Source organism: Cnephaeus nilssonii (genome assembly GCF_951640355.1).
Source record: "Cnephaeus nilssonii genome assembly, chromosome: 19".
Lineage (NCBI taxonomy): Eukaryota > Metazoa > Chordata > Mammalia > Chiroptera > Vespertilionidae > Cnephaeus > Cnephaeus nilssonii.
Window position 1 is genome coordinate 44,417,748 of NC_137090.1, and position 24,246 is coordinate 44,441,993.

Genomic DNA, 24,246 nt, shown 5'->3' on the forward strand with positions numbered 1-24,246 from the left:
CATAAAACATTAAGGGGAGCCCTAACTGGTTTGGCTCAGTGGATAGAGCGTCAGCCTGCAGACTGAAGGGTCCCAGGTTCGATTCTGGTCAAGGGCATGTACCTTGGTTGCAAGCACATCCTCAGTGGGGGGTGTGCCGGAGGTAGCTGATCAATGTTTCTCTCTCATCGATATTTCTGACTCTCTATCCCTCCTTCTTCTCTATAAAAAATCAATAAACTATATTTAAAAAATAAATAAAGGGGAAAATTGATAGATTTGACCAATGTAAAATTCCTAGAAGACAAAAATCAACATTAGAGATTGAGCCTGGCCAGTGTGGCCCAATGGTTGAGCACTGACCCATGAAATCAGGAGGTTGCATGGTTCGAATCCTGGTCAGGAAATTCCCCTGTTGGGGGCCAGCAGGAAGCAGCCAATGGATGATTCTCTCTCATCATTGATGTTTCTATCTCTCTCTTACTTCCTCTCTCTGAAATCAATAAAAACATATTTAAACAAACAAATCAAAAACATTAGAAATTTAAAAGGGAAAGGCCAAACTTGAGAAAACATTTTTAATAAGGCACAACAGCATTAGTATAATTAATATAACTATAAAGCTTTTAAAAATCAATAGGAAATATGCCAAAACTGGTTTGGTTCAGTGGATAGAGCGTCGGCTTTCGGACTGAAGGATCCCGGGTTCGATTCCGGTCAAGGGCATATACCTTGGTTGCGGGCACATCCCCAGTGGGGTGTGTGCAGGAGGCCGCTGATCGATGTTTCTCTCTCATCGATGTTTCTGACTCTCTATCCCTCTCCCTTCCTCTCTGTAAAAAGTCAATAAAAATATATTTTTAAAAAAATAGAAAAAAATCAATAGGAAATATAAAACCCATATGATAAAAATGGGCTGAGGATGTGAATAAGTAATCAACTAACTGAAAAAGACATACAAATAGCCATGAAACATGTGGGAAAATGTTTAATGTAATTTTAAAAGTATAAATTAAAACAGCACCATAATGCTACTTCTCATCTATTCATCTGGCAAGATTATTAAAAGTGGTAATACTCAGTGTAGATCAGAGTGTGGGGAAATTGAATATTTATACACAGCAGGTGGGCCTGCAAAATATTTCCATTTTTAATTTAGAGGATAATTTGGCGATATAACAAGAAGCTTGAAAACATGACACTTTGATGCAGAAATTCTAATTCTTTCATATTGAATCTTAAGAAATAGGTATATGTGCAAACTTTTAGCCAAAAAGATGTTAATTACAGAGATATTCAGACTAACAGAAGACAGGAAAGAATATCGACCCAACAACAGTGTGATCCCATTTAAAAATATATTTATAAATTCATAATGTTATATTGGTTACTAAGAATATGCATGGTTTTCAATTTTTATTTATTTATCTGAGTTATTTATTCTTTAACAAATATATCCATCGGGTTTGGTAGCAGGGTTAGGCCAATTTCATAAGATGATTTGGTTGCTTGCATTTTATTTCTGTGCTCTGGAACACTTGACATAGTAGAGGAATTTCCTTTCCTAGAAGCTTTGAAAGAGTTGCCCATAAAACCATCTGGGCCTGACTACTTTGAGGAGTGTTGTTCTGTGACAAGTTTTCTGATTTCTGTAGTGTTCTTGGCCTACTCATGCTTGCTACCTGTTTTTGAAACACCTGTGGCATTTAAAAAAATCATTATTGTTGAGGGTATTACAGATGTTCCCCTTCCCCTATTCCCCCCACCTGGTTCCCACCCTACTCTAGGCCTTGGCGCCCTATTGTCTGTGTCCATGGGCAATGCATATATGCATATAAATTCTTTGGTTAATCTCTCCCTGGCTCCCCTCCTCCCTCTGAGATTCCTCTTATTTTGCCTAGTGAAAAAGAAAAAAGTTTATTTAAAAATAAGTAAACATAAAATTGAGAACACATTCTCTCATAATTTCTTTTGCATCTGTGATTAAATGTTTTTCTCATCCTTAAAGTTGTGTTTCAGTTTCTCCTTTTGTCTTTCTTTAGATCTATGCATTTAATCTCTCTTTTACAATAGCCAGTCCTAAAGTGAATTATCAATAATTTCTCCTTTGATTTCAGTTGTGATCTGTCTGAGTCCTGCTCCAAAGTGCTTGTCCTAGAGCCCACGATGAGAGACAAGTAGCCCCTGGAGGAAGCCGACTCAGCGGTGACAGAGACAGAAGAGGGAAAGAGAACAATGTGCAAAGCCTCTTAGGGCATAGTATGAAGGTGACGCATGTCCCTTCCACCCGTGTGCCATTGCCAAAGCAGTCACATAGTCTAGTCCAAAGTAACTAGGTATGGGGACACATTCTGCCTAAAAAGAGGCTGAAAAATGGGAGTTGATAATGCCCAAAGTTGGGAACATCTGTCATCCTGCTGACAAGATACCTCAGACTAATAGCTATGCCCTCATGGTGCAAGTTTGAAAAGGATAAATGATATCCTTCAGTTCCAGAGGAGCGCTGAAGGTTGTATTGGACATATTAACACTGGAATCTTTAGGGGCATCTAGGCCAACAGCAAGTTATTGGGCAAATAGACTGGTTGATTTATTGATTCCCGAAAACTTCTAACTTTGTGATCTTATACTAAACCCCTCTTGTAGTAGGTGAGGAAAGAGTAGCCTGGAGAGGTCAAGTTAAACAACTGGCCAAAATCATACTGAGCTTGTCACCTCCTGTCTGGTGTTGCCTCTTGTGCCGGACCCTGTGTTTTGAATCCTGTTCCATAGACCAGCACTGTCCCGCAGAGCGTTCTGTGATGACGGAGATGTTTATTTCACTCTAACATGTAGCCACTGGCCACCATGTTACTTACTGTGTATGTGAAATGTGGCTAGTGCAGCTGAGGAGAATAAATTTCTAATTTAATTTAATTTAATTTAATTTAAAATTAAGTAACCCAATGTATCTCGTGACTCCCGAGTTGGACAGGTAGCTCCAGCGACCACTCGGACTCGGAATGAAGATGCTAAAACCACTCTAATTCAGGTGCTCCTAAGTGCACTATCAGATGTCAATGGAAACATATCTCAAATAAATAGTATGACATTGTTGAAGCAAGTAAAGAGCCTATGTTTTGTTTGGGAAAGCAAGACATGTGATCAATAGGTTAACACTTAAGAATATATATATTTTTTATTTGTCCTCCATTTCCTCCTCCCTCAAATGCACTTTTAATTTTAAGTCTATTTCTTTCATGGTAAAAATTAAATTTCAGGTAATTCAGGGCTCATTTATTCCACATCTTGGCCATTGCTTCCTTCTTATCATCTTTGATCCCAACAGCTTTTACATCCAGCTCTTCCAGGTACTTCTGTGCACCCTCACGGCACACACTTACACACATCATTGCACATGGCCTGGTGCAGGGAGGTCTGGGGCCACCGCAGGACTGTGCATAAGCACTGCAGGCACTCTCTGCAGGCATCTTTACTACTCCCATGTCTTAGAAGGCTAAGGATCTCGGGGAGCTTTGCCACTCCTGGCCTTCACTGAAGAACTGATGTGTAGATCCTCCACTCTGCTCAGATCCCCCCAAAATGTATATTTTCCCCAACCTGCCTGCCCCTAACCCAAGTTTTGACCATGGGGAAGTGCGAGGTACAGACCAGTTTCTCTCTGTAGTAGTCAGCTTAGACTCAATTATGCTGCAGTAACAAAAAATCCCCAAACCTCTCTGACTTACAAGAACAAAGGTATATTTTTCACTCCAGCTGGATGGCCACAGCTCTACTCCTCAGTACCCCCTACTGGCTCATTATGGTTGAGTGAAGAAAGGCGAAAGGGTCACAAAATGACTTGTAAAACTTCTGTGTGGAAGTGGCATAAATCACTTCTGTGCACCTTCTTATGTCCAAGGAAAATCACAGGATCGATCCTGAAGATGAAGTATAACTCCTTCCCATAATAACAGGCAGTAAAATTTATGAGCAGTACTAAAATCTGCACACTTATCATTTATTTCTTTCCCCCTCTCCTGTCCCACTTCCCTCTTCATCTTCAACACCCCTCTGCCTGTGGGTTCTTTATCTGGAATAAGCAGCATAGTATATTCTTCAAACTCTATTTATGAGATAGATAGACTATTAAAGTTTCAAAGCCCATATTCTTGAAACTGGAAACCCTTTTCTCTCACATGTGCTTCTGAAGCCAGCTTTGAAAGATGACGAGTAGACTTAACACCTCCTCCTTTTTCTGCACTGTCATCCCTTCGCTGGGGTGGAAAGCAGAGAAAGCATCGCTGACTGAAGGAGAAGCTCAGAGGAGAAGAGTATCTGTGTGAAGAAGCCATCAGTTAATAAAGTATTATTGGACCACACTCTATCTAGCAGGTGGGCTGTCTTTTGGGGGAGGCAGAGATTCCCTTTTTTGAATGGAAATATCTTGGGATTGAAGGCAGAGGCTGGCACGATACTGGAGTTGTCTGCAGAGTCCTCTAGGGCTAGTGCCCTTCAATACAGCAGCCTTGAACCACATGTGACTACTAAGCACTTAAAATGTGGCGAGGGTGACTGAGGAACTAAATTTTAAGTTTTATTTCATTTTAATTAATTTAATTTCCAATAGCCACATGTGGTTGGTGACTACTATTTTGGACAGTGCAGTTCTAGATGTTACCAGAGATATTGCTGCTAAAAGTCACACAGGGTTCTTCATGCCATACTATTATTTATACATATAAAAACCATGCTATGCCTTACTTTAAAAAAAAATCTCAAATGGAAATAATTTCAGTTTGTATAAAAATTAAATTGCTATTACAATTGGTTAAAAGAAAATAACGCTTTACTTATTAATTGGCTAGAGCTGCCTGACCCAATAAGCAGAGGCTAAATTCACAATTAATTAAAGATTTCATGTTCATTCATCCAAGACATGCCTCAAACCATCTTTTGTCCAGCTGGCCAGCAGGAGATTTACAACCATATTTAGGACATCTTGTGACTATAATCAACATATGCAAAATATCCCATTTCAAAAAAAATTCATTCATTTATCAGATTAGTACCTCTGTTGCAGGAATAGTACTCTCTCTATTATGCCAACTATAATCATATTTTTAGTAAATAAATATGACATAATGTATTATATAGAAATTTATGTTACCATTTTATTGGTAATTTAACATAGTTTTCGAACTTTTCCATCTATTAGGAAGTATTATTTCTCTATTAGAGATGAGAAAATGGAGGCATAGAGAGCTTATACAGTTTTTTTTAAGGTTATACAATTGGTATTTGGAATTCTAGTATGTGAACTCCAATGTGTTGATCCAAAGCCCCTATCGCTCAACAATACTGCTCTTACTTGATAGATAATGATAAAACCAAGCTGCAGCCACCTGTATTGTCCTATGGACAGAGCCTGCAGAAGGTTACAGCCCCTTTTCAAAGAGCCAACTGATACCAATGGGCTGCTAAGTAGGTCACTCCAGGCCTGCCACAGCTGGTGCCCCTTGGTCTCCTGGGGTGGAAGGGAGATGTGATTAGCTATGAGACTGGAATCTAAGCCATTCCTGGAGGTTGTCCCAGTCTAATTTGGTCCATAGATGCAATGCCACAATCATTATATCCTCTATATTGGCTTCTGGTCACCTTCTGGGTTTGGTGAAAATTAAGCTTCTAGGATGCATGCCATGCCTAGTTCAAAATCTGCCTGTCAACCCCAATGCCCCAAGCTTAACCCTGCACCTCAACATTCATCAGGTGACCTGACACAATTTTATGAGCGATGTACCTTCTAGCATGAATCTTCTTCATGTGAATCCAAAATATCAATTTCTCACATTCACTTAAAATACAACGAAAGACAGATGCTCACTTTCTTACTTCGCTGTTGTATTCCTGGTTCTACTTTGTTATTTTTAAAAGCAGGAAAACGCTTCCTTCCTAGAATGATGCCAAAGTGCAAAGCCCTTGTGGACACAGCCCTCTCCCACCTCCGCAACCCGCTGTACTTGGTAACTTTGGTCAGAGGAAAGGTGGGCTCTGGGATGAGAAACTACAAGTCCCAGAATGCTCAGCGCCCTCCGCACAGGCGCAGCGGGGACCACCCAGCCAGCGGGCCAGCTAGCCTGCGGAGACTCCCGGGTCCCCGCGCGGGACTGGGGCTGGGGGCGGGCAGCCCAGCGGACCTGGACGGCGCTCCAGCCGACCTCGGGCGGTACGATGAAGGCACGGCGGAGCGCGTGAGGAGGATGCGGCGGCAGGCGCCACGGCGGGAGGAGGAGTAAGCGGTGGTGCCCTCGGGAGGGAGCCGCGCTCGGGCCAAAGGCTCCCGGAGGCTCCGCAGTGCCGCCGCCGTTGCCCGGGAGGCTCCGCGCGGGAGCCATGTAACCTGCGGCGGGCTCCGTCCTTCCCAAGTTCCCGGGCTAGCGCGGCAGCGGGGCCACGATGAAGAAGCAGTTCAACCGCATGCGCCAGCTGGCCAACCAGACGGTGGGCAGGTAGGTCACCCGCTGGCAGCCGCAGCCGGTGCGCGCCTGCCGGGCTGCATTCGCCGGCGCCCAGGTGATGGAACCCGTCGGGCCTCCTGACCGCTTTCCCTGCTGGCTGGCCCCGGCGAGGTGTTGCTCGCTGGTGCGACCCCTCCTCTCTGAACTTCCCAGACCCCGGCGCCCCTCTCCCGCTCTGTCTGCTGCTCCAGGCTCCGGTTGCCAAGCGCAAAGTGTGACGCATCCTTTACCTGCGTCCCCAGCTGCCCCCTTCACCTCGTCCTCCCTGCCTTTCCCTGGACTCCCCTCTCCCTCTGCTCATGCCTCTTCCTGGAAACAGGTGTTTGCTCTGATTGTGCTGGAGCCACCTAAAGCAGTCGCTCTCCAAAGATTCCTCCCCTGCGCCGGATTCATCGCTGCTTAGGGGTCCAGGGCGAGGGTTGGGCCTGGTCGGCTTAGCAGAGCTGAGCCTCCCTCCCGCGGTGTTTGCTTTCTGGGACTATGACTGTACAGGATTCTGGATTTTTTTTTCCTGGTTAGGTAGGTTTGTTAAGGCGTTGGGTGGTGCAGAGAGGAGCTGGAGAGGTGGGGGGCTGGGGGTAGGGGAGGTGCTGGTGGCATGGTGCTGCTGTCAGCTTGGTCCTAAAACTGTTCTCAGTGGAGGGGAGAGGCTGCAGGAAGGGAGGCCCAGCTCCTGGGGAAGAGGAGCTGTGCAGAGGATCACAGCCAGGTAGCGGAGGGGGAGAGAAAGCCAGGCCCTAGGAAGCTGCAAGCCCCAGCCTACCGTCATCACGGCGACATGGGCTACGGCTGGGCTAGTGGCCCCAGGAGCCGCTCTGCGGGGTGCCAACATACATTAACGTTACGTAAGGATTCTGGTGGGTCTCTTCCCAAACTAGGCATGCTCTGAACACAGCGCTGTTTGCTGGAGGGGATTTTTCATCCATCTTCTGCCCCAGGGGAGGGGTTTCGTAGCTGCTGTGGCAAAGGAATTCAGGTGTGCTGTTTTGAAGTCCGTGGAAAACAGAGAACCCAGCCTCCGGTGCAATTAAAGTGCAAGCTCAACACCTTGAGGGCTCTCCACTAGGTTTACTAAGAAACCGAATACCTCCCTTGGGTGGGGAGTGGAGCCTGAGCTGGCATCTGGTCGGGTGTGGGTAGGGACATCCCTGGGGAGTAGGGGACCCTGAATTCCCATGTAAGCACACTGCCCTAATTACAGTGGGCATTTGAGGGCAGGGCATGCGGTGACTTCTTATGCTTCCAGGGACTCCAGATGGCTTCCAAGTAACAATGTCTAAAATTGACTTGGATTCATTTTCCTTTCCCAAACACATGTGCTCTAACACGAGGGAGAATTTATGAATAGCAGAGTCTGATTAGCGGGGTTTCTGGCGCGATCTTGCCACAGATATAGCCTCCTGTGGGCTGCCTTTCGATGTGTTTGATGCTGAAATAGTGCTTTCCTGTATAGGTTGTTTAGCAGATGACAGTTAAGCTGGCCTGTGTTACGTCTTGGCTTCTGCGTCAGTCATCACATCCGACCAGCCCAGTGGCCCGTCGGCCCTTGATTGTAGCCTTGGATTGCTGGTCTCTCGTGGTGTTGGGGTTTCAGTCATTGCTTGAAATGGAATATGTTTATGCTTCCTCTCTGGCTCCTCCCTCTCCCCCCTTCCCGCCCCCCAATTCTTCTGTCTCTTTTCAGGACTTGTTTAGAAGTGGTAGGATTTGTGAGCCTCAGGCATAAAGCCTTTATTATCACCTCATCCCTGGAGGGAATGGCAAAGGGAGAGGGGAGTTGAGTTTTAGAGGAAGTGGTCTTTACTGGCGGAAGGTGGAAGTCCAAGCGGCTGGTGGATGCTGGCGTGTGGATGAATTATCTTTATGAGATGGCATCTCTTGGGTCCTGTGCCAGGTAAAGTGAGGGCCAGTTCACTACTGTGTATCACTCACGTGTGTCCATTTTCATGACATTCAGAGGGAACCTTTTAAAGCGAGACCCAGTTCATGTTACGTCGCTGGTGAAAGCCTCCGGTGGCATGGCGCTGCCCCAGATCTTTCCAGTGGCCTTCAAGGCTGCAGCGGAGCTGACCCGTGTTTGTCTTTTCGTACTCATCCTGTCCCACCTGCTTCTCATTCCCTGTGCTCCAGCCACAGCGGCCTCCCCTGCAACGCGCTGAGCTCATCTCCCTCCGCAGGCTTCGTTCTTGCTGTCTCCCCCTTTCCCCGTCCGGCTGAGGATGCGCCTCCCACATGCCTCCCCATCACACAGGTCTGGGCTCGCCATTAGCTCTCTAGCCCACCGTCCTGCTCCTGTTTGTCACAGCGCTCATCACTCTTTAAAATGCTCTTATTTTTCATTTTTTTCTTTTCTTGTCTGTCTATCCCCAATAGAATGCGTTGATCACCATTGAATGCTCAGTGTATGTAGAACAATGCCTTATAGACAGTTGGCACTCAATTCATGTTTATTGGCAAGATTAAAGCAGTTTACTGTGGGGTCCACGTGGGTTAATGAAAGGGGCAGCATTCACTTTATCTTCTTGAAAAGGTCGTGAGGCATGGTCCTAACATTGCTTCTTAATCACTTGAATCAGTGGAAGCAACAGGCCTGGAAGTTAGGAACTTAGATGTGGAGTTGGTGTGTCACTTCGTGCAGCTGCTCTAGCACGCCACTGGACTCTTGTCCTTGCCTGTCCTTGGAGTGAGGGCTTTCTTCTCTTTGAGGGAAGACAGAGAGGAGGGCTTAAGGGTTGCCCCTGCTCACAGCTTCTCACCCCGCCTTCCCCTCCACAAGCTGCAGGTTTTGGAGTTCTGAAGGAAACCGCTCAGGATGGGACCCACTCACTTGAACAATGGAGGGGTTGCTGAGCTAGAACGCACTGTGGAGGTCCCAGCATTTTCGCTTGAAGTGTTCCATCTGAGTATAGAGGGCGTCACAGCTGTGAAAAGAGTTTTTAAAACGCACTGCACTTAACTGGACAACGTTTCATCTCCTTCATGGTCTGCTTCTGCAGCCATTGACACCTTCCTCCTTCCACTCTTCCCTCTCTGTCCTTCACTTTATTCCGTCCTTCGGGACGCACTCCCTGGCCCTCTAGCCTGGGCCACTGGTTCGGGCCAGCACAGGCTTCTGAGGGGGGGACAGGCCTGCTTTGTTGCTTTCTGACTACAGGACCTTGAGTATAACTCTCTGCACATCTGTTTCCTCATCTGCAGAATGGGGATCATAAGGGTTTCACTGAGTAATGTGGCCACTGTGGCAACGATGATGTGAGAGTACCCTTGAAAAGTGCTTGATACGGTGCTCAGCCCTGGGAAATGCTTAATGAATAGTAGCTAAAAGAATCTCTGGGCAAATGTTATCGTTGTTATTGGGTTAAATGCACTATGGCATGCACTGCTCATTCACTTATTTGCTCATTCATTCATTCATTCAGTGAGTATTTTCTGGATGTGTGCTGTGTGCTGGGCACTGCTCCGCTTTAGAGAATATTACGGTGCAGAGGAAGAGATTCCATGAGTTCTCTTGGAATCTGTATTATAAAGGCATGCTATGGGTATATTGTATTGCAGTTTTTATTTATTTTTTATTATTTCTCTTTCCCACTAGACTTTAAGCTCCTTTTGGGCAGGGGCAACTGCCCTACTGCCTGAAATTCAGATTTTCTGGAATTCTTGGGCAACTGAATGAATGAGTGAGCAAAAGATCCATGTGAGAATATTTTTTTCAGTCTCCACCATGGAGGTCACAGCAGCCCCCACCATAAGGGGGGTAAAGGGAACCTGGCTTACACCAAGCGCTCCAACAACGGTTGATGAAGTTCATTGTCATTTTCCTCTCCTGCTCGCCCATCCATCCTCCAAAAACGCTGGCCCCTACGTTACAAGGGCCTCTCAGAAACTGATCCCAACAGCCACTGCACAGTGATGGCTGTGAATGAGCTCTGTGCTCTGGTACAAAAGCTGGTGATGTTCACTGTGCCTTAGAGTAAGCACGGAGCTGTGGGTGTGGGAGGGGGCGCAGGGCTGGTTGGGTTGGATGCTTGGGTTTAGAGGCTATGAGTTGGGGAGTGGAAGATGAGGCTCGTCTGCAGAGCCTGGCTTCCATTCCTAGACTGCTCAGCAGCATGCGGCACCCAGCGGGCTGGGTTTCCGTACACAGGCTGGCCGAGCACCATCGCTGCTCTGCAGCTCTCAGGATCAACTGCAGGGGCCACGCACTGGCCAGTGGGATCGAGATGGATGCTGAGGATGCAGCAGCCTCTAGGAGTGCTGGTGCTGCAGGCATTTTCGCTCAGGCCAAAGCAGCCGAGCCAGTGAGGATCTTTTCCTTGAAGGTTTCTGGGAGACACTGCCCTGCCCATCAGCTGGCCTCCTGGAAGCCATGGCCCAGTCTGTAGACATCAGGGGAAAGTCAGAACCAGTTCCACGTTACTCATCGGACTGGCTCGTTCCCACCTGACAGTGCATTGGACCTGTCAGACCAGCACAGGCCCTGCCGTGTGTTCCGGTTAGCCCGCAGGGCCAGGCAGACCCACCCTGTCCCCCGAGGACCACTGTGGATGCTTATTAGGTCTCAGAGTGAAATTTTTCATTACAGTTTTATGGAAGCCAGGTCCTGCCACCTGCTGTGGCATATATATGTGAGAGAGAACAGAATGTACTCACCAGCTGATGAACGGGCTAGCAAATCTGGGAGAATATTCTTTGCTCCTATGTGCTAAGCTCCTTCCTGTGCAGATCTGCCTGCTCTCAGCCCTGGGCTGGGTGCTCAGCAGTCAGCGTGAGGCTGCTGGGTCCTCGGAGTTGTTATCCCAGCCTGCAAGTCACTGCGAGGGAGCCATTCTCTTCAACAGCAATGATGACTTCCCTCCCATTCTGCCTCCACCAGAGAATTTTATCAATATTGATTAGTACTTTTTTATGATGGGTGACAAAGCCATTTTTTTTTTCCTGTAGAAAAAGTGAATCAGTAGCCATGTGAGTAAAACAGTCATTTAATTTATGGTTCTACCTTTTAGTGTGGATTAGTAAATACCCCTTTTATTAATAATAAAAAGAGGCAATTTCAAATGCTGTTTTGATAACAACAGCAAGGAATACAGTTATGCTATGTGTTGAGTTAGTTGTAGTCAGATAGGAGGTTGGGAGAGAGCAGGATGGTTGGGGCTTCCTGCTGGGGGCAGGGTACCCCAGGGCTGGCACCTGGAGCCACTGCCTTTGGGAAGCGCGTGTCTGTGTAGCAATTTAAAACTATCCTTTCTGTCCAGGAGGAAGCAGATGTTTTTGCTTTCGTTTTCCAACTTTAGAGTTTATTTTTAGGGTAAATGTTTATTTTCCCACAGAATTCAATTTACTTTTTTTAAAACCTTCTTTTTGGTTACATAAGTGATACTTGTTTATTGTAGAAACATTATTAACTTATGGATGGACAAAAAGGAAAAAAATCACCACTAATCTCATTACCTGGAGACTACAGTTCATATTTTGGATATAGTCTTCTAAGGTTTTAATAGGCATCTATGTTCTTTAAAAAGAGAGAGACACTGTACTATGTATACTATTTTGCAAACTGCTTTCCCCTTCCTATTATATCTTGAATATCATTCCATGTCAATAAACTATACCTCGCCGAAGCCGGTTTGGCTCAGTGGATAGAGCGTCGGCCTGCGGACTCAAGGGTCCCAGGTTCGATTCTGGTCAAGGGCATGTACCTTGGTTGTGGGCACATCCCCAGTAGGGGGTGTGCAGGAGGCAGCTGATCGATGTTTCTCTCTCATCGATGTTTCTAACTCTCTATCCCTCTCTCTTCCTCTCTGTAAAAAATCAATAAAATATATTAAAAAAAATAAAATAAACTATACCTCTACAGCATAATTTTTCAGGGCTATGTAATATTCCACTGTAGCCAACTGATTTCCTTTTGCTAATCATGTAGCAAATATTTCTCATTGGTTTCCTTTCCTAGTATGAATTTTTAGAAGTGAAATTGCTGAGTCAAAGAGTATGTGAGTATATATTTTATATATGTGAACACACATATATTTCCATTCTCAGTGGAAGGGTTAATATCTTCTCCCCAATCATATCAGCAACGAATGTTACGACTTCGTTAATTGCATGAATGAAAACCAAAACCTCTCCTGTCTCTTCTTTTAATTTCTAGTGTGCTTGAGCATTTTAAATGTTTGCTGGACATTTGTTGCCTTTTCTGAATTACCTGCGTGTCTGAGACCCACTTTTTTAAAAGTCATGTTTATGACTGTTTTGTTACCGATTTTAGAGACATTTCAATAAGCATACATGTGTGTGCTTTCTCATATGCCACCTACATCTCCCTGTAGTTTGTTTTTTGCCTTTTATATTTTGCTTTAAAATTTATAATATTGTGTGATCTTTAGTCTATCGATTTATGGTTTGTGCTTAACTGTTCTGCTTAGGGAACACAGTTCCCAACCCAAGATTACATAAATATTCATACATTTTCATTACCATTTATATAGTTTCATTTTACATCAAATCTTTAATTCATCAGTTATTAATTTTGGTGTATGACATGAGTTAGGTGTCACATTTATGACTTTTTAAAAATCAGTTACCCTGCTGTCACATTGAATAATGTAATTCAAGCATGTCACACTCGCAGCCCGCGGGCCACATGCCTTATTTATTTGGCCCGTGTTGGCCTTTGAGTTTGACACGCTTGATGTATTTCATACCCACTGTATTGACATGTCATTATCATGTTCTAAACAATTTCACCCTGTTGTGTCCGTTTCTCAGATTCCTGGTTTGCTCTCTTGTGTCGGTCAGTTCTGGCAGGACTTTGGGGTGGGGTGGTTCGTCCCAGGCTTTGGTGGGAGGAGCCGTGGAGTCAGTCTGGGCCCCTCATCCCAGCTTCACCCAGGGCAACTCCTTCACTTGGCAATTAAAACTCATCAAATTTGCCCAAGGGTCTTGCCATGTCTTATTAACCTACAGATTGTTCTTTTATCAAAGGGAGTTGATTATATTTTCTTGGCTATTCTCATTTGTTTATTTTTCCTTAGTATTTAAAAAAATGTACATATTAACATGGAGAAAATGGACACTTTTACAATATTGAATGTAATCAAAAGTCTTCCCCTTCGGCAATAGAATATGTTTACTCAAGTCTGTTTCTGATCCTGTGAAACAGTATTTGTCCATTTAGGTCCTGCATCATTTTGGTGTTTTTTTTTAGGTAATTTGTCATTGTCATTACTATGGCCTTAATGATTGGAATCTTTTGTTAAGTTATATTTTTTTACTGTTTATTGCTGGGATATAAGGAAGTTACTGATTTTTATATATAATTATCTTAGCTAACTTCATGACTATCTCATTACTCTTTTTTTATTGTTGGCACAATTACAGGTGTCTCCCATTTTCCCCCTCTTTGCCCCCCTCCACCGAGCCCCTGACCCCCCTCTTCTAGCCTTCACCACAGTTGTCGGTGTCCATGGTTATGCATGTATGTTCTTTTTTTTTTAAATATATTTTATTGATTTTTTATAGAGAGGAAGGGAGAGGGATAGAGAGTTAGAAACATCAATGAGAGAGAAACATCGATCAGCTGCCTCCTGCACACCCCCTACTGGGGATGTGCCCGCAACCAAGGTACATGCCCCTGACCGGAATCGAACCTGGGACCCTTCAGTCCGCAGGCCGACGCTCTATCCACCGAGCCAAACCGGTTTCAGCTGCATGTATGTTCTTTGACTAATCTCTTCACCATCTTATATCCATTCCTCCACTCCCCTCCCCTCTGACATCTGTCAGTCTGTTCCACATATCCATGCCTCTGGTTCTATTTTGTTCCGTCACTTATTTTGTTCATTAGATTCCACATATAAGTGAGAGCATATGGTACTTATCTTTCTCTGACTGGCTTATTTTGCTTAGCATAATACTTTCCAGGTCCATCCATGCTGTTGCAAAGGATAAGCGATCCTTCTTTTTTACAGCCTTGTGGTATTCCATTGTGTAAATGTACTCTCGTTATTTTTAAGTACTTTAAGGTACTATTGGATTTTTCAGGTAGACAAACACATTTTCTGCAAATAATAATTTTGCTTCTTTCTCCAGTATTTTATGTTTATTTTATTTTCTTCACTAATTGCATTATTTAGGACTTGTGGATCATGTTAAATATGTGGCACTAGGTGGGCATTCATGTCTTCTTATTCTCCTCCAGGGAAATGCATGATAATTTGAGACATTTTCTTTTGTAATCATGTTACATATTTGCATAATTTTATTATTATACTTTTTTTCTTTGGTGCCAAAGTTAAATTTGATTAACTATATTATCATAGTCTTTAAAGATAACCACATGTTATTTTCTCCTTTTATTTGTTAATATCTTCACTCTCTAATTTATGCCATAAATATTTATTGAGCACTTACTATGTTCTAGACAGTGTTTTCTGTGCTGAGGATACATCATGAAAGAGTTTCTACCCATGAGGAGCTTGTGTGCTATTTTCTTGAACTTTAATAGATTTTCTGATATGGAACTCTCCTTGTTTTCCTGCAATCAATTTTACTTGAGTATAGTTTGTTAACTTTTAAATATTCTGCCAGATTTAATTCACTGGGAGTTTTATTTGGGATTTTTATTCATAAATGAGAGCATATAAAATTTTTCTTTTGTTATACCAGTCAAGTTTTGGTAATGGTGTAAAATGAATGATCACTTTCTACTTTTTCTATGCAATGCTGAGGTAAAGAATTACTAGTCCTTGAAGGTTGGTAATAACTTTTCCAGGACTGTTTTTGGAGGTGGTTTTCCAAATTTCTTACAGTTTAATAAAATATCTGTTTTCTATCTTTTTCTGAGTCATTTAAGTAACACATTTTTATAGAAAAACATTTATTTTATTGTGATTTTAAAATTTAATAGAATCTTTTTTGAGTGAATAGTTGTATCTCCTTTATCATTTTAATTTGCATTTCTCTCTCTCTCTCTTTTTTTTTTTTTACCATAATTAACTTTGCCAGAGTATTTTCTTCCCCACATTCTGTGGAATTAGCTTTTGGGTTTATGCTTTTCTTTTTTTAGTCATTTTTTTTTTTAATCCTCACCCGAGGATATTTTTCCATTGATTTTTAGAGAGAGGGGACGAGAGAGAAAGACAGAGAGAGAGAGATCAATTGGTTGCCTCTTGCACATTCCCTGACAGGGCCCCGGGCCAGGGAGGAGCCTGCAATTGAGGTACATGCCCTTGACCCAGGACCCTCCGGTATGCAGGCTGAAGCTCTAGCCACTGAGCAACCCAACTAAGGCTAGGTTTATGCTTTTAAAAGATATTTTTATTGGCCACTGGGACTATGCTGTCTATTAATTTCCAATTATAGTTTACATTCAACTGATACAAAATACCATTGCTTTTTAAAATTTTAATTAAACATGAATTCCTCCTGATTTCCTTGGGCTTATTTTATTTTCCTGGTTTTTACTCTTCCGTGTTGAAGTAATCAGGATAGGTTACTTTCTGCTGTGGTAACACATGAGCTCCAAACCTCAGTGGCTTAACAAGGAAGTTTATTTAAGCCCATGTGAAGTGTGATGTGAGTGAGGGGTCTCCCCAGGACGGCTCTCTTTCCTGTGTGATGCCGGGATTCCCCCTGCACCAACCTTCTACCCTCCACCCTCATTCCCAGTCTTAGTGTGTGGCTTCCAGTCACTGTGAAAGGTGAAGGGAGCTGGCATGCTAGCTCTTAAATGCCTGGGGCTGGAACTTACAGATGTCGCCTCTGTTCATATTTCATTGGCTGGAACTAGTCACAAGTCTCCCCTGGATATGCCTGGAGACAGGGATGGGGAGCCTGTACCACAGTTGACTAACCAGGAATGTTGTCTCTCTCGTGTCCCACTGGTAATCTTGGGAATCTTTCTTGTACTCCTGCACATCACAGTCCCATCTGCCTGCCCGCTCCTCTCTGTGCAGCTGTGAGGTCATTCCTGTCTCCATCCTGGGAGGGTGGCTATAGGTTCGCATAGATCCCTCAGGGGAGCATCTTTAGGATAACACTTTTCTCTTGCTGATGTCCACTTCACAATTACTTTTTGATATCTCTATATCTATTTCTGTATCTACTGGTAGCCCATTGCGTGACATCGTGCGCAGTAGGCCGCCCGCCACTTCCGCGGGAGCCGGTGGGAACCACAGTGCGCTGTCGGGAGCCGCGCTGCTTCCCCGGGAGCCCTGTGGCTTCCGTGGGAGGCGGGCCCGCCGTCTCCTCTCCGGGCCTGTGCTCGGCCGCGGAGGCTGCGGGCCGGCCCTCCTGTCCCCCAGAGGCCCTCTGCAGCCGGGTGTCGCCGTGGTGACGAAGCAAGTGTCCTGCCCCAGCCACTCTGTGCCTGCTGCCCAGAGGCCCTCTGCAGCCGGGGTGTCGCTGTGGTGACGAAGCAAGTGTCCTGCCCCAGCCACTCTGTGCCCGCTGCCCAGAGGCCCTCCTTTGCCACGGCGATGAAGCAAGCATTCCACCAGGCCGCTCATGCTGCCCAACTCTGGCGAGGCTGAGGGGACTGGGCGCCACCATCTTGTGGCTATGGGCACCGCCATCTTTGTGATGGAGTGACGGTTAATTTGCATATTACCCTTTTATTAGATAGGCTATCTATATGCATTTTTTAAATAAACCTTCCTACAGTGGGTAGAGGAGTAATGAGGAGAACAGAATCCTCATCCTACCACACTGGAATGACACCTACTTCATGGGATTATTGCCGGGATTAAATAATATAATATCTTTAGCGTAACTCCTGGGAAATAATAAGCACTCAATAAATTATGGTAATTATCACTTTCCCTGGCTGTGCTTAAAGTCTCTTTGACATGAGGTATTCGTTTTAAACTTATTTATATTCCTAAGTACCTGGTACTTATAGCTTGAAATTGATACCCATTTGTCTTGTTATCTCAGATCAAACCCAGTTTTTCTATGTTTAGTCACAAACATGAAACATCTAGAGATAGCAGTAATGCTGATAGCCTTGCTCATTTAAAACACATTGTGATTAATAGTTATGATATTACTTAGGAAGGTCTAGGCAATTCCACAGTAACAAGAACCCTTAACATCTCGATGACTCACGGTGCTCACTGAGGGGGCTGGTCGTAGCCCTTTAAGGATCCACAGGTACCTGTTTCACATGCACCTCTGCGACGGCACGGGCAGTCAATGAGGCTGCAGCGAATCATGCACTGGCTCCTAAGGGTTCTGTGAAGGGGCATCCATCAGTTCTAGTCACATTTCATTGGCTGCAGCAGATCACCTGACCTACCTACCACACTTCCCGGGGGCTATGAAAAGGCCCTGCCTTCATGGACTCAGAGGGAGGAGAACCACCAAAGCCACGGCCGTGTCGCCTGTAGCCAAGCACTGGGCTGTGTACTTTATGGGCGCTATTTTTATGGTCTCATTGCAACACCTGTGTGAATTGGGTGCTACCTACAGGCCCGCTGTACAGATGGGGAGTGGAGGCATGGAAGTGGCCGACCAGGGGCAGAGCCAGATTTGAGCTGGGCCCTAAGTAGGTCAAGGCCGGCCGTGCTCTCCCTCCCCTCCTTGGTGGCTCTCAGCAGCCTCAGGGTCCCCCATGTTACTGCTGTGTAGGTGGCTTTAAAATGCTAATTGACTTGTATAAAAATAAAAACGTCACATTTATTTGAGATGATCCAGTATCTTGTGTGTAGCCTTAACCACAAAGAGCATCATACGATGAAATGTCTGCCAATAGGAAGTTCTCCACTTTGTTTCCTTATTACAGTTTCACCAGAAAGCATGAGAGAGAGTCCTTGGGAAGTCTTTTTTAGCTCTGTGCTCGGTGTGCAAAGACAGTAGTTTCTATGTCTGCTTGAAGCCCCTGCAGCCTCCTGTATGACCTAGTAATCAAGCAGAGACCCTAGCAAAGTAAAGGACATGAAAAGGGCAGGGCTCGGCGCTCTGTCTCCTTGGTGCACCTTTGCGATTGCAGACACACGTGGTTCCACAGCTGCTCACTGCGGAGTGTGTCTGGTGACAGACTCCTGTGTAAGCCTCACAACTCCGAGAGTCGGTCCCGATCCTTCCCCCATCACCTGCCCGAGCCTCAGCAGGTGAGTGCGTGGTGGCTGCTGGTGGCAACGTTGGTAAGGGAAGGAGCTGAGGTTTGCTCCCAGGTTTGCTGGCTCTGGTACTGATGTGCTGCATGGCTAGGCTTCGATACCACCGCAGTAGGGGAAAGGGGACGGCTTTGTGTCTAACCTTAGGGAATGCTTAAGTAAAGTTTTGGTGCATCTGTACTGTTGTAATGTACAGTATTTTTATAACATTCCAAAAATGTAAGAGATTGTGGGAGATGTTTAAGATAAGGAAACAGGATACAGAAGTGCACACAGAGCTGAGATTGCACCGTGTTTTTAAAATGCACAGAGAGGACTGGGCGGAAGTCGGGAGAGACTGAGCGGCTCCGCATGCCTGGTTATGACTGGGGAGGATTATGAGTAATCTGCATTCTTGCTGCTTCTACCTTTTAACAATTTTCAAATTCTTTCGGATAAATACGTATTTGCCCTGGCCAGGTGACTCAGTTTGTTGGAGCATGGTCCTGTACACCAAAAGGGTTGTGGGTTCGATTCCCAGTCGGGGCACCTACAGAAGGCAACCAATTGATGTTTCTCACATCGATGTTCCTCTCTCTCTCTCTCTCTCTCTCTCTCTCTCTCTCTCAAAATCAATAAACATATCCTTGGGTGAGGATGAAAAAATAAAAAATAAACATGAATTTTATTTAAAAAACAAACCACAAACAAGAAACCCTCCCAGGACTCAGAACAAAGAGGTGAATATGAAATGTGGCTGGCATTTCTCAGAAGGATGGTTTCAGGTTGGGCCCTGAAATGTCTGAGTAGAAATGTGCTTGGAGTTCTCTTGAGCCTCCGCTCCTAACATGGCCTTGTCTTAGCTTTGCACGCTGAGAAGGACGTGATGTCAGACCTCACTTTACACAGTAAAGCAGCCTGCTGTTAGGAAGTGGCATGCGGATAGCCGTCCAGGGCTGCTGGTTCTGAAGACACATTCCATTTTGAGGTTTGGTCGGCATGAGCTGGGACAGAGGCCTCGTGGTTCCTGTGACCAGTCGGGGTTCCCTGGATGCAGCGGCAGACATGGCCTCTGGCTCGTCTGAGGAAAGAGGGAGATTTGAGGATGGGGTGGCTCACAGAATCAGAGGGCTGCCCGGCAGTGCCCCTGCTGCGGGGTGCCAGGCAGCCTCTGCGGAGGGCTTGCTTCCCAGCTGTTTTCTGTCGCTGGGCTGCTGGGATGATTCCCTCACTGAGAGAGTCTGATTGGTTTTGTTTGGACCATGTGACCCAACCATCCCGTAGGGACCGGGAGAGTAGGCAGTTCTCTGGATTGCAAGTCCACAGAGATGAAGTAGGGGAGAGGCAGTTCCCAAAGGAAAATCAGGCTTTTGCCCAAGGGCTGGGGAAGGGACGCTGGCTGCTCACCATGCCCAGATGCCCCCCAAATTCCAATCAATGGCATCAAACACCCTACCTTGGTCAGTTTGCCAGGGACCTGTGAACTTAGCAGTGATGTAGGGAACGTGTCCCCTGGTGTTCAGAGAAGTCATTTCTCAGCCCTACATATCCAGTCACTTACCACAAAGGCATCCCTGGATTGCTTTTGATCCGCGTCTTCTTTTTCATCTGATTCTTACAGCCTGTTTCTCCACCCTGGACCACGAGTTGCAGTGCCCTCCTTGTTTGTGTTCTCGCCTTGAATCTCTTCCCCGACTTCCTGCAGCACAGGCCGGACTGTATTTTTGAAGACGTGGAAAGGAGAATGTCTTTTCCTTCTTTATTAAGTCGTGCTCTGTGGGGGGAACCTTGGACTGGGACAGGCAGCCCACTGCAGACTCATTTTATTTTATTTATTTATTTTTCTTTAAAAACTAGCTTCATTTAAAAGAATCTGAAGCATAACACTGTAGGAAACAAACTTACAATACATATTGTTCAAGAAAGCCTGCCATACATAATTTCTACTAATAGTGCAGACTCATTTTAGAGAGTTCCAATCTCTCTTTGGATTTAAGGCCCCGAGAAGTTCTGCAGTGCAGAAAGCTGTGGGTCATTTGTATCTCTGAGGCTGCTCTTGATGGTTGTAAGTGATACCAGTTCAGGGTGCTGTAAACAGTAAAGAAACTTGGCTTCAGGTGACGGGTCATGCCAAGGTAGGAGATCCAGGTACCTAGTGATCTTTCCGCTTTGCTTTGCTTTGCCTTCATCTCTGTGTGGGCTTTTTTCATGGTCAAAATACAGCTGCCAGCAGCAACTGAGTTCATTTGCTTCCATGCTTTAAACCAAAAAAGGTGTTAAGGTCTGAATGTTTGTGTCCCTCCAAAATGCAGATGTTGAAATTCGAATCCCCAAGGCGACTGTATCAGCACGTGGGGCTTTGGGGAGGCCATTAGGTCATGAGGGCATTGCCCTCATGTATGGACTAGAGTCCTCATAGAAGTGGTCCTAAAAGCTCCCATGTGAGGACACAGCGAGCAGCCACCACCGTGAACCAGAGAGCAGCCCTCACCAAATCGCTGGCACCTTGATCTTGGACTTCCCAGACCCCAGGCTGTGAGAAATACGTTTCTGCTTTTTATAAGCCACCCGAATACCTGATAGGTATTCTACTACAGCAGCTCAAATGGACTACGACAAGAGGAGCAGCCCGATGGTCCCAGTCATAAGCTCGGAGTCCTTTCCTCTAGTTTAAGCTAGTTTATTTCACGTGTTAACCATTGACCTTAACCCATGTTGAAAGGAAGGGACGGGGTGGGCTGATGAAGCTCAAGTCTGCATCTCTGACCTGGTCGCTGGCAGAGGAGGTAGGATTGGGATGACTGGCTCAGAGCCATCAAGACCCTTTCAGGAGTAGAGGTGGGGAAAGCCCCTTCTAAGTCAGGAGCTCTAGGAAGGAGGGGTGGATACCGGGTCAAAATCAGAGTTCTGTTCACATGGAAGAAGGAGCAGAGCATTCTGGGTGGACATTCAACAGTGTCCACTGTGACTTGGCTGAACCCAACCTTTTGAGTGTGAAGACCATTTTTTTGTGGGTCACCCATCCTCACACTAGAGTTTGGAGAACATGTCATTGGGAATGGAGTTCACATGTTACCTTGGAAAAGTTCTCTCCTTGGATCAAACTGCTGGCTCTCCTTTCTGTCTATCAGCATGTTCACATGTGTGTGAAGCTTGGCGTGTTGTATTCTAGTTCCGCATACATCTGCCTCTCGTAGTCTGGTCGTCCGCCGGTCCCAAGCACAGTGTCTGGAATGTAGAAGGGACTCAAGAGCTGTTTGTCAAATGCATTCTCAGAGTTCAAGTCAGATGCCACTGCTTTCTGTCTCCCCTCTGTTGCTTCTCCCGTGTGCGCTTTCAGAACTCGGCTTGTTCTCGGATGTCGCCGATTTCGTCCTGCTGTGATTTCTCAGGGCTGCTGGTTCTGTTTCTCAGCAGGCTGGAAGCTGTGTGTGTCTGCAGGGATCGGCTGCCTCCGCTGCCTCCTGTCTGTTGCCCACAGTGCTCTGCAAAGAGCAGGAGCAGGTCCTTGTCAGGGTGTGGAGACGAGGCTGCGTGTGCTGCCCGCACAGGTCTCGGAGTGGATTCTCTTTTGTCACCACTAAATCGAGGTTTCCCACGCTAAATACCTAGCTGCAGACTTGTAATCATGCCTCCATGAGCTCCAAGATTTTACTGTACCAGCAAAAAACATGACACTGCTTTACAATTAGTCCATAGTAAGTTGTCTTTAGTTCAAAAGAGTGATTCTCCATTCGCAAGCCATACCTATGCCGCTGAATGGTCGTGTGTGCTAAGAGGAAGGTGGAAGAGATGACAACTTAACGAGTAAAGAAGCCATTCATTAAACACATATCTGTTGATCACCTGCTGTCACAGGTTGGGCCCTGGGAAGTGGATAATGGGAATAGCATGCACAGTGCTCCCTGTGGAGTGCTCTTAGCATCAGCACCTGTGGAGGGAGTGAAAGGAAGCAGGGCCAGGCCAGGCAAAGGGAGAAGTTGAACTGTGACAGCCCATGAAGGCCTCAGCGGGTGCTCTGTTGGGTTCTGGAGCTTGGGAGGTCTCTTCAGGATTGTCCTGAGCTCGGGAGGAGGGACGGAGCCTTTATACCACTGCCGCGGTCAGAGACTGAATCATGGGACTGACACCAGCCAGAGCAGTGCCGGAGGGGAGACACTGATGGTGCTCATCTGCTGGATCCTGAAGAGCTGAGGAGAAAGTGCTTCATTCCTGAGGGGGTCTGGTGTCCGCTGCACCTACTATGTGCCAAGTCCCCCGCTAGAAATGTGAGTGTGAATAGGAAAGCAATGGAATGAGTCGTTATAACAAAGGGTGCTGTCTTTGATAATGGGCTTTTCATGGGACCCTGAGAACATAACTGAGTTTGGTTGGAGTGGGTTTGGGAGGAAGACATATCAGCTGAGTCCTGAAGGGCAAGGCATTGTTAGCAGGCTAAGGAGAGTGGGAATGAGGTGTGTGAATGCCAAGGAATGCAGAATGTGGCTCCTTCCAGGAAGTAAAATAAGTTCTGTGTGTTTGGACTGTCACTGGGAGTAGGCGTGAGGGTTTTAGGATGGGCATTTAATTTATTGTCCAAACAGGGCACTTCTGAGAGTGAGCACATAATTACTGGTGCCAGGGACAGCAGGTGGAGACCTGGGCAAATTGTGTGGTCACTTTGTTTATAAGACACGAGTCAGCAGTTTGGATTTTGTCCGAGGACCGATGGTAAAGCATTGATCTCTCCCCACGGTTTTGGGGTTCTGAGCATGGGTGCTGGTGTCAGATTCCCATAGGTTAAGATCTTGCCTCTATCACTTATGAATTGCAAAACCCCTTGGGTTTTATAAGCCTCACTTGTCTTATTGCAAAATGGAGATATTTTCTGGTCTATGACATTTTAAATAAATATTACACATAAAGTACTTGACATAGTTTCTGGGACAGAACAAACCCTCAGTAAGTGTAAGATGCTGCTGTACTGTTTTAAATGGGAGTGAGCAAGGTCAGGTTTGGGTTTTAGAATGATGACTCTGCATGCATGGTAGAGAACCAATGAGGGGAACAAGCCTGGTGCAGAGACTGGCTAGGAGACCCTACTATTGACTAGGAGAGTAGATGGGTAATCCGAATGAGATCAGACATGTAGCCACGAGGAAGTGAGACATGGAGAGGTTCCAGAGAAATTTAAGATGTTGAATCAGAGACTTTGGTGGAACTTGAGGGAGCAGTAGGAGATGAAGTTACTGCTGAAGTTTGGGTTTGAGCAAAGGATGGACGAACATACCTGCCAAAGTGGGCTTCCCGTGCCTGAGAAGGAGCCTGTGAGAAATGCAGAGGGAGAAGTCCAGTAGGCAGCTGGGCTGAGGATCTGGAGCTTCAGAGCGCGGTCCAGGAGACCTTGCAGTTAGGAATCAGCAGCAGGGGGTGAGACCGAAGCATTGACATGGGTAGAGTGCTGAGAAGAGAGGGTGCTGAAGAGTGGCCCGAGGGGGTGTCAGGAAATACTAGATGGTATGGAGTCCAAGGGAATACATTTTAATTATAGTGTTACCCTAAGGCCGTGGTCGGCAAACCACGGCTCGTGAGCCACATGCGGCTCTTTGGCCCCTTGAGTGTGGCTCTTCTACAAAATACCACAGTCTGGATGAGTCTATTTTGAAGAAGTGGCGTTAGAAGAAGTTTAAGTTTAAAAA

General features: G+C 45.8%; 1 protein-coding gene across 5 annotated transcripts in view; it reads left to right on the forward strand.

Annotated features, from left to right (window-relative positions):
* The first annotated feature begins 6,096 nt into the window (after positions 1-6,096).
* The window catches only part of ARHGAP44 (Rho GTPase activating protein 44), a 192,846-nt gene continuing 174,696 nt past the window's right edge, over positions 6,097-24,246 (forward strand). For all 5 annotated transcript variants that reach the window (XM_079796948.1, XM_079796952.1, XM_079796949.1 and 2 more), the window contains exon 1: positions 6,097-6,467. In XM_079796948.1, coding sequence (XP_079653074.1) covers positions 6,415-6,467 — 53 coding nt within the window. In that variant the 5' untranslated portion in view covers positions 6,097-6,414. The remainder of the gene's footprint in view (positions 6,468-24,246) is intronic.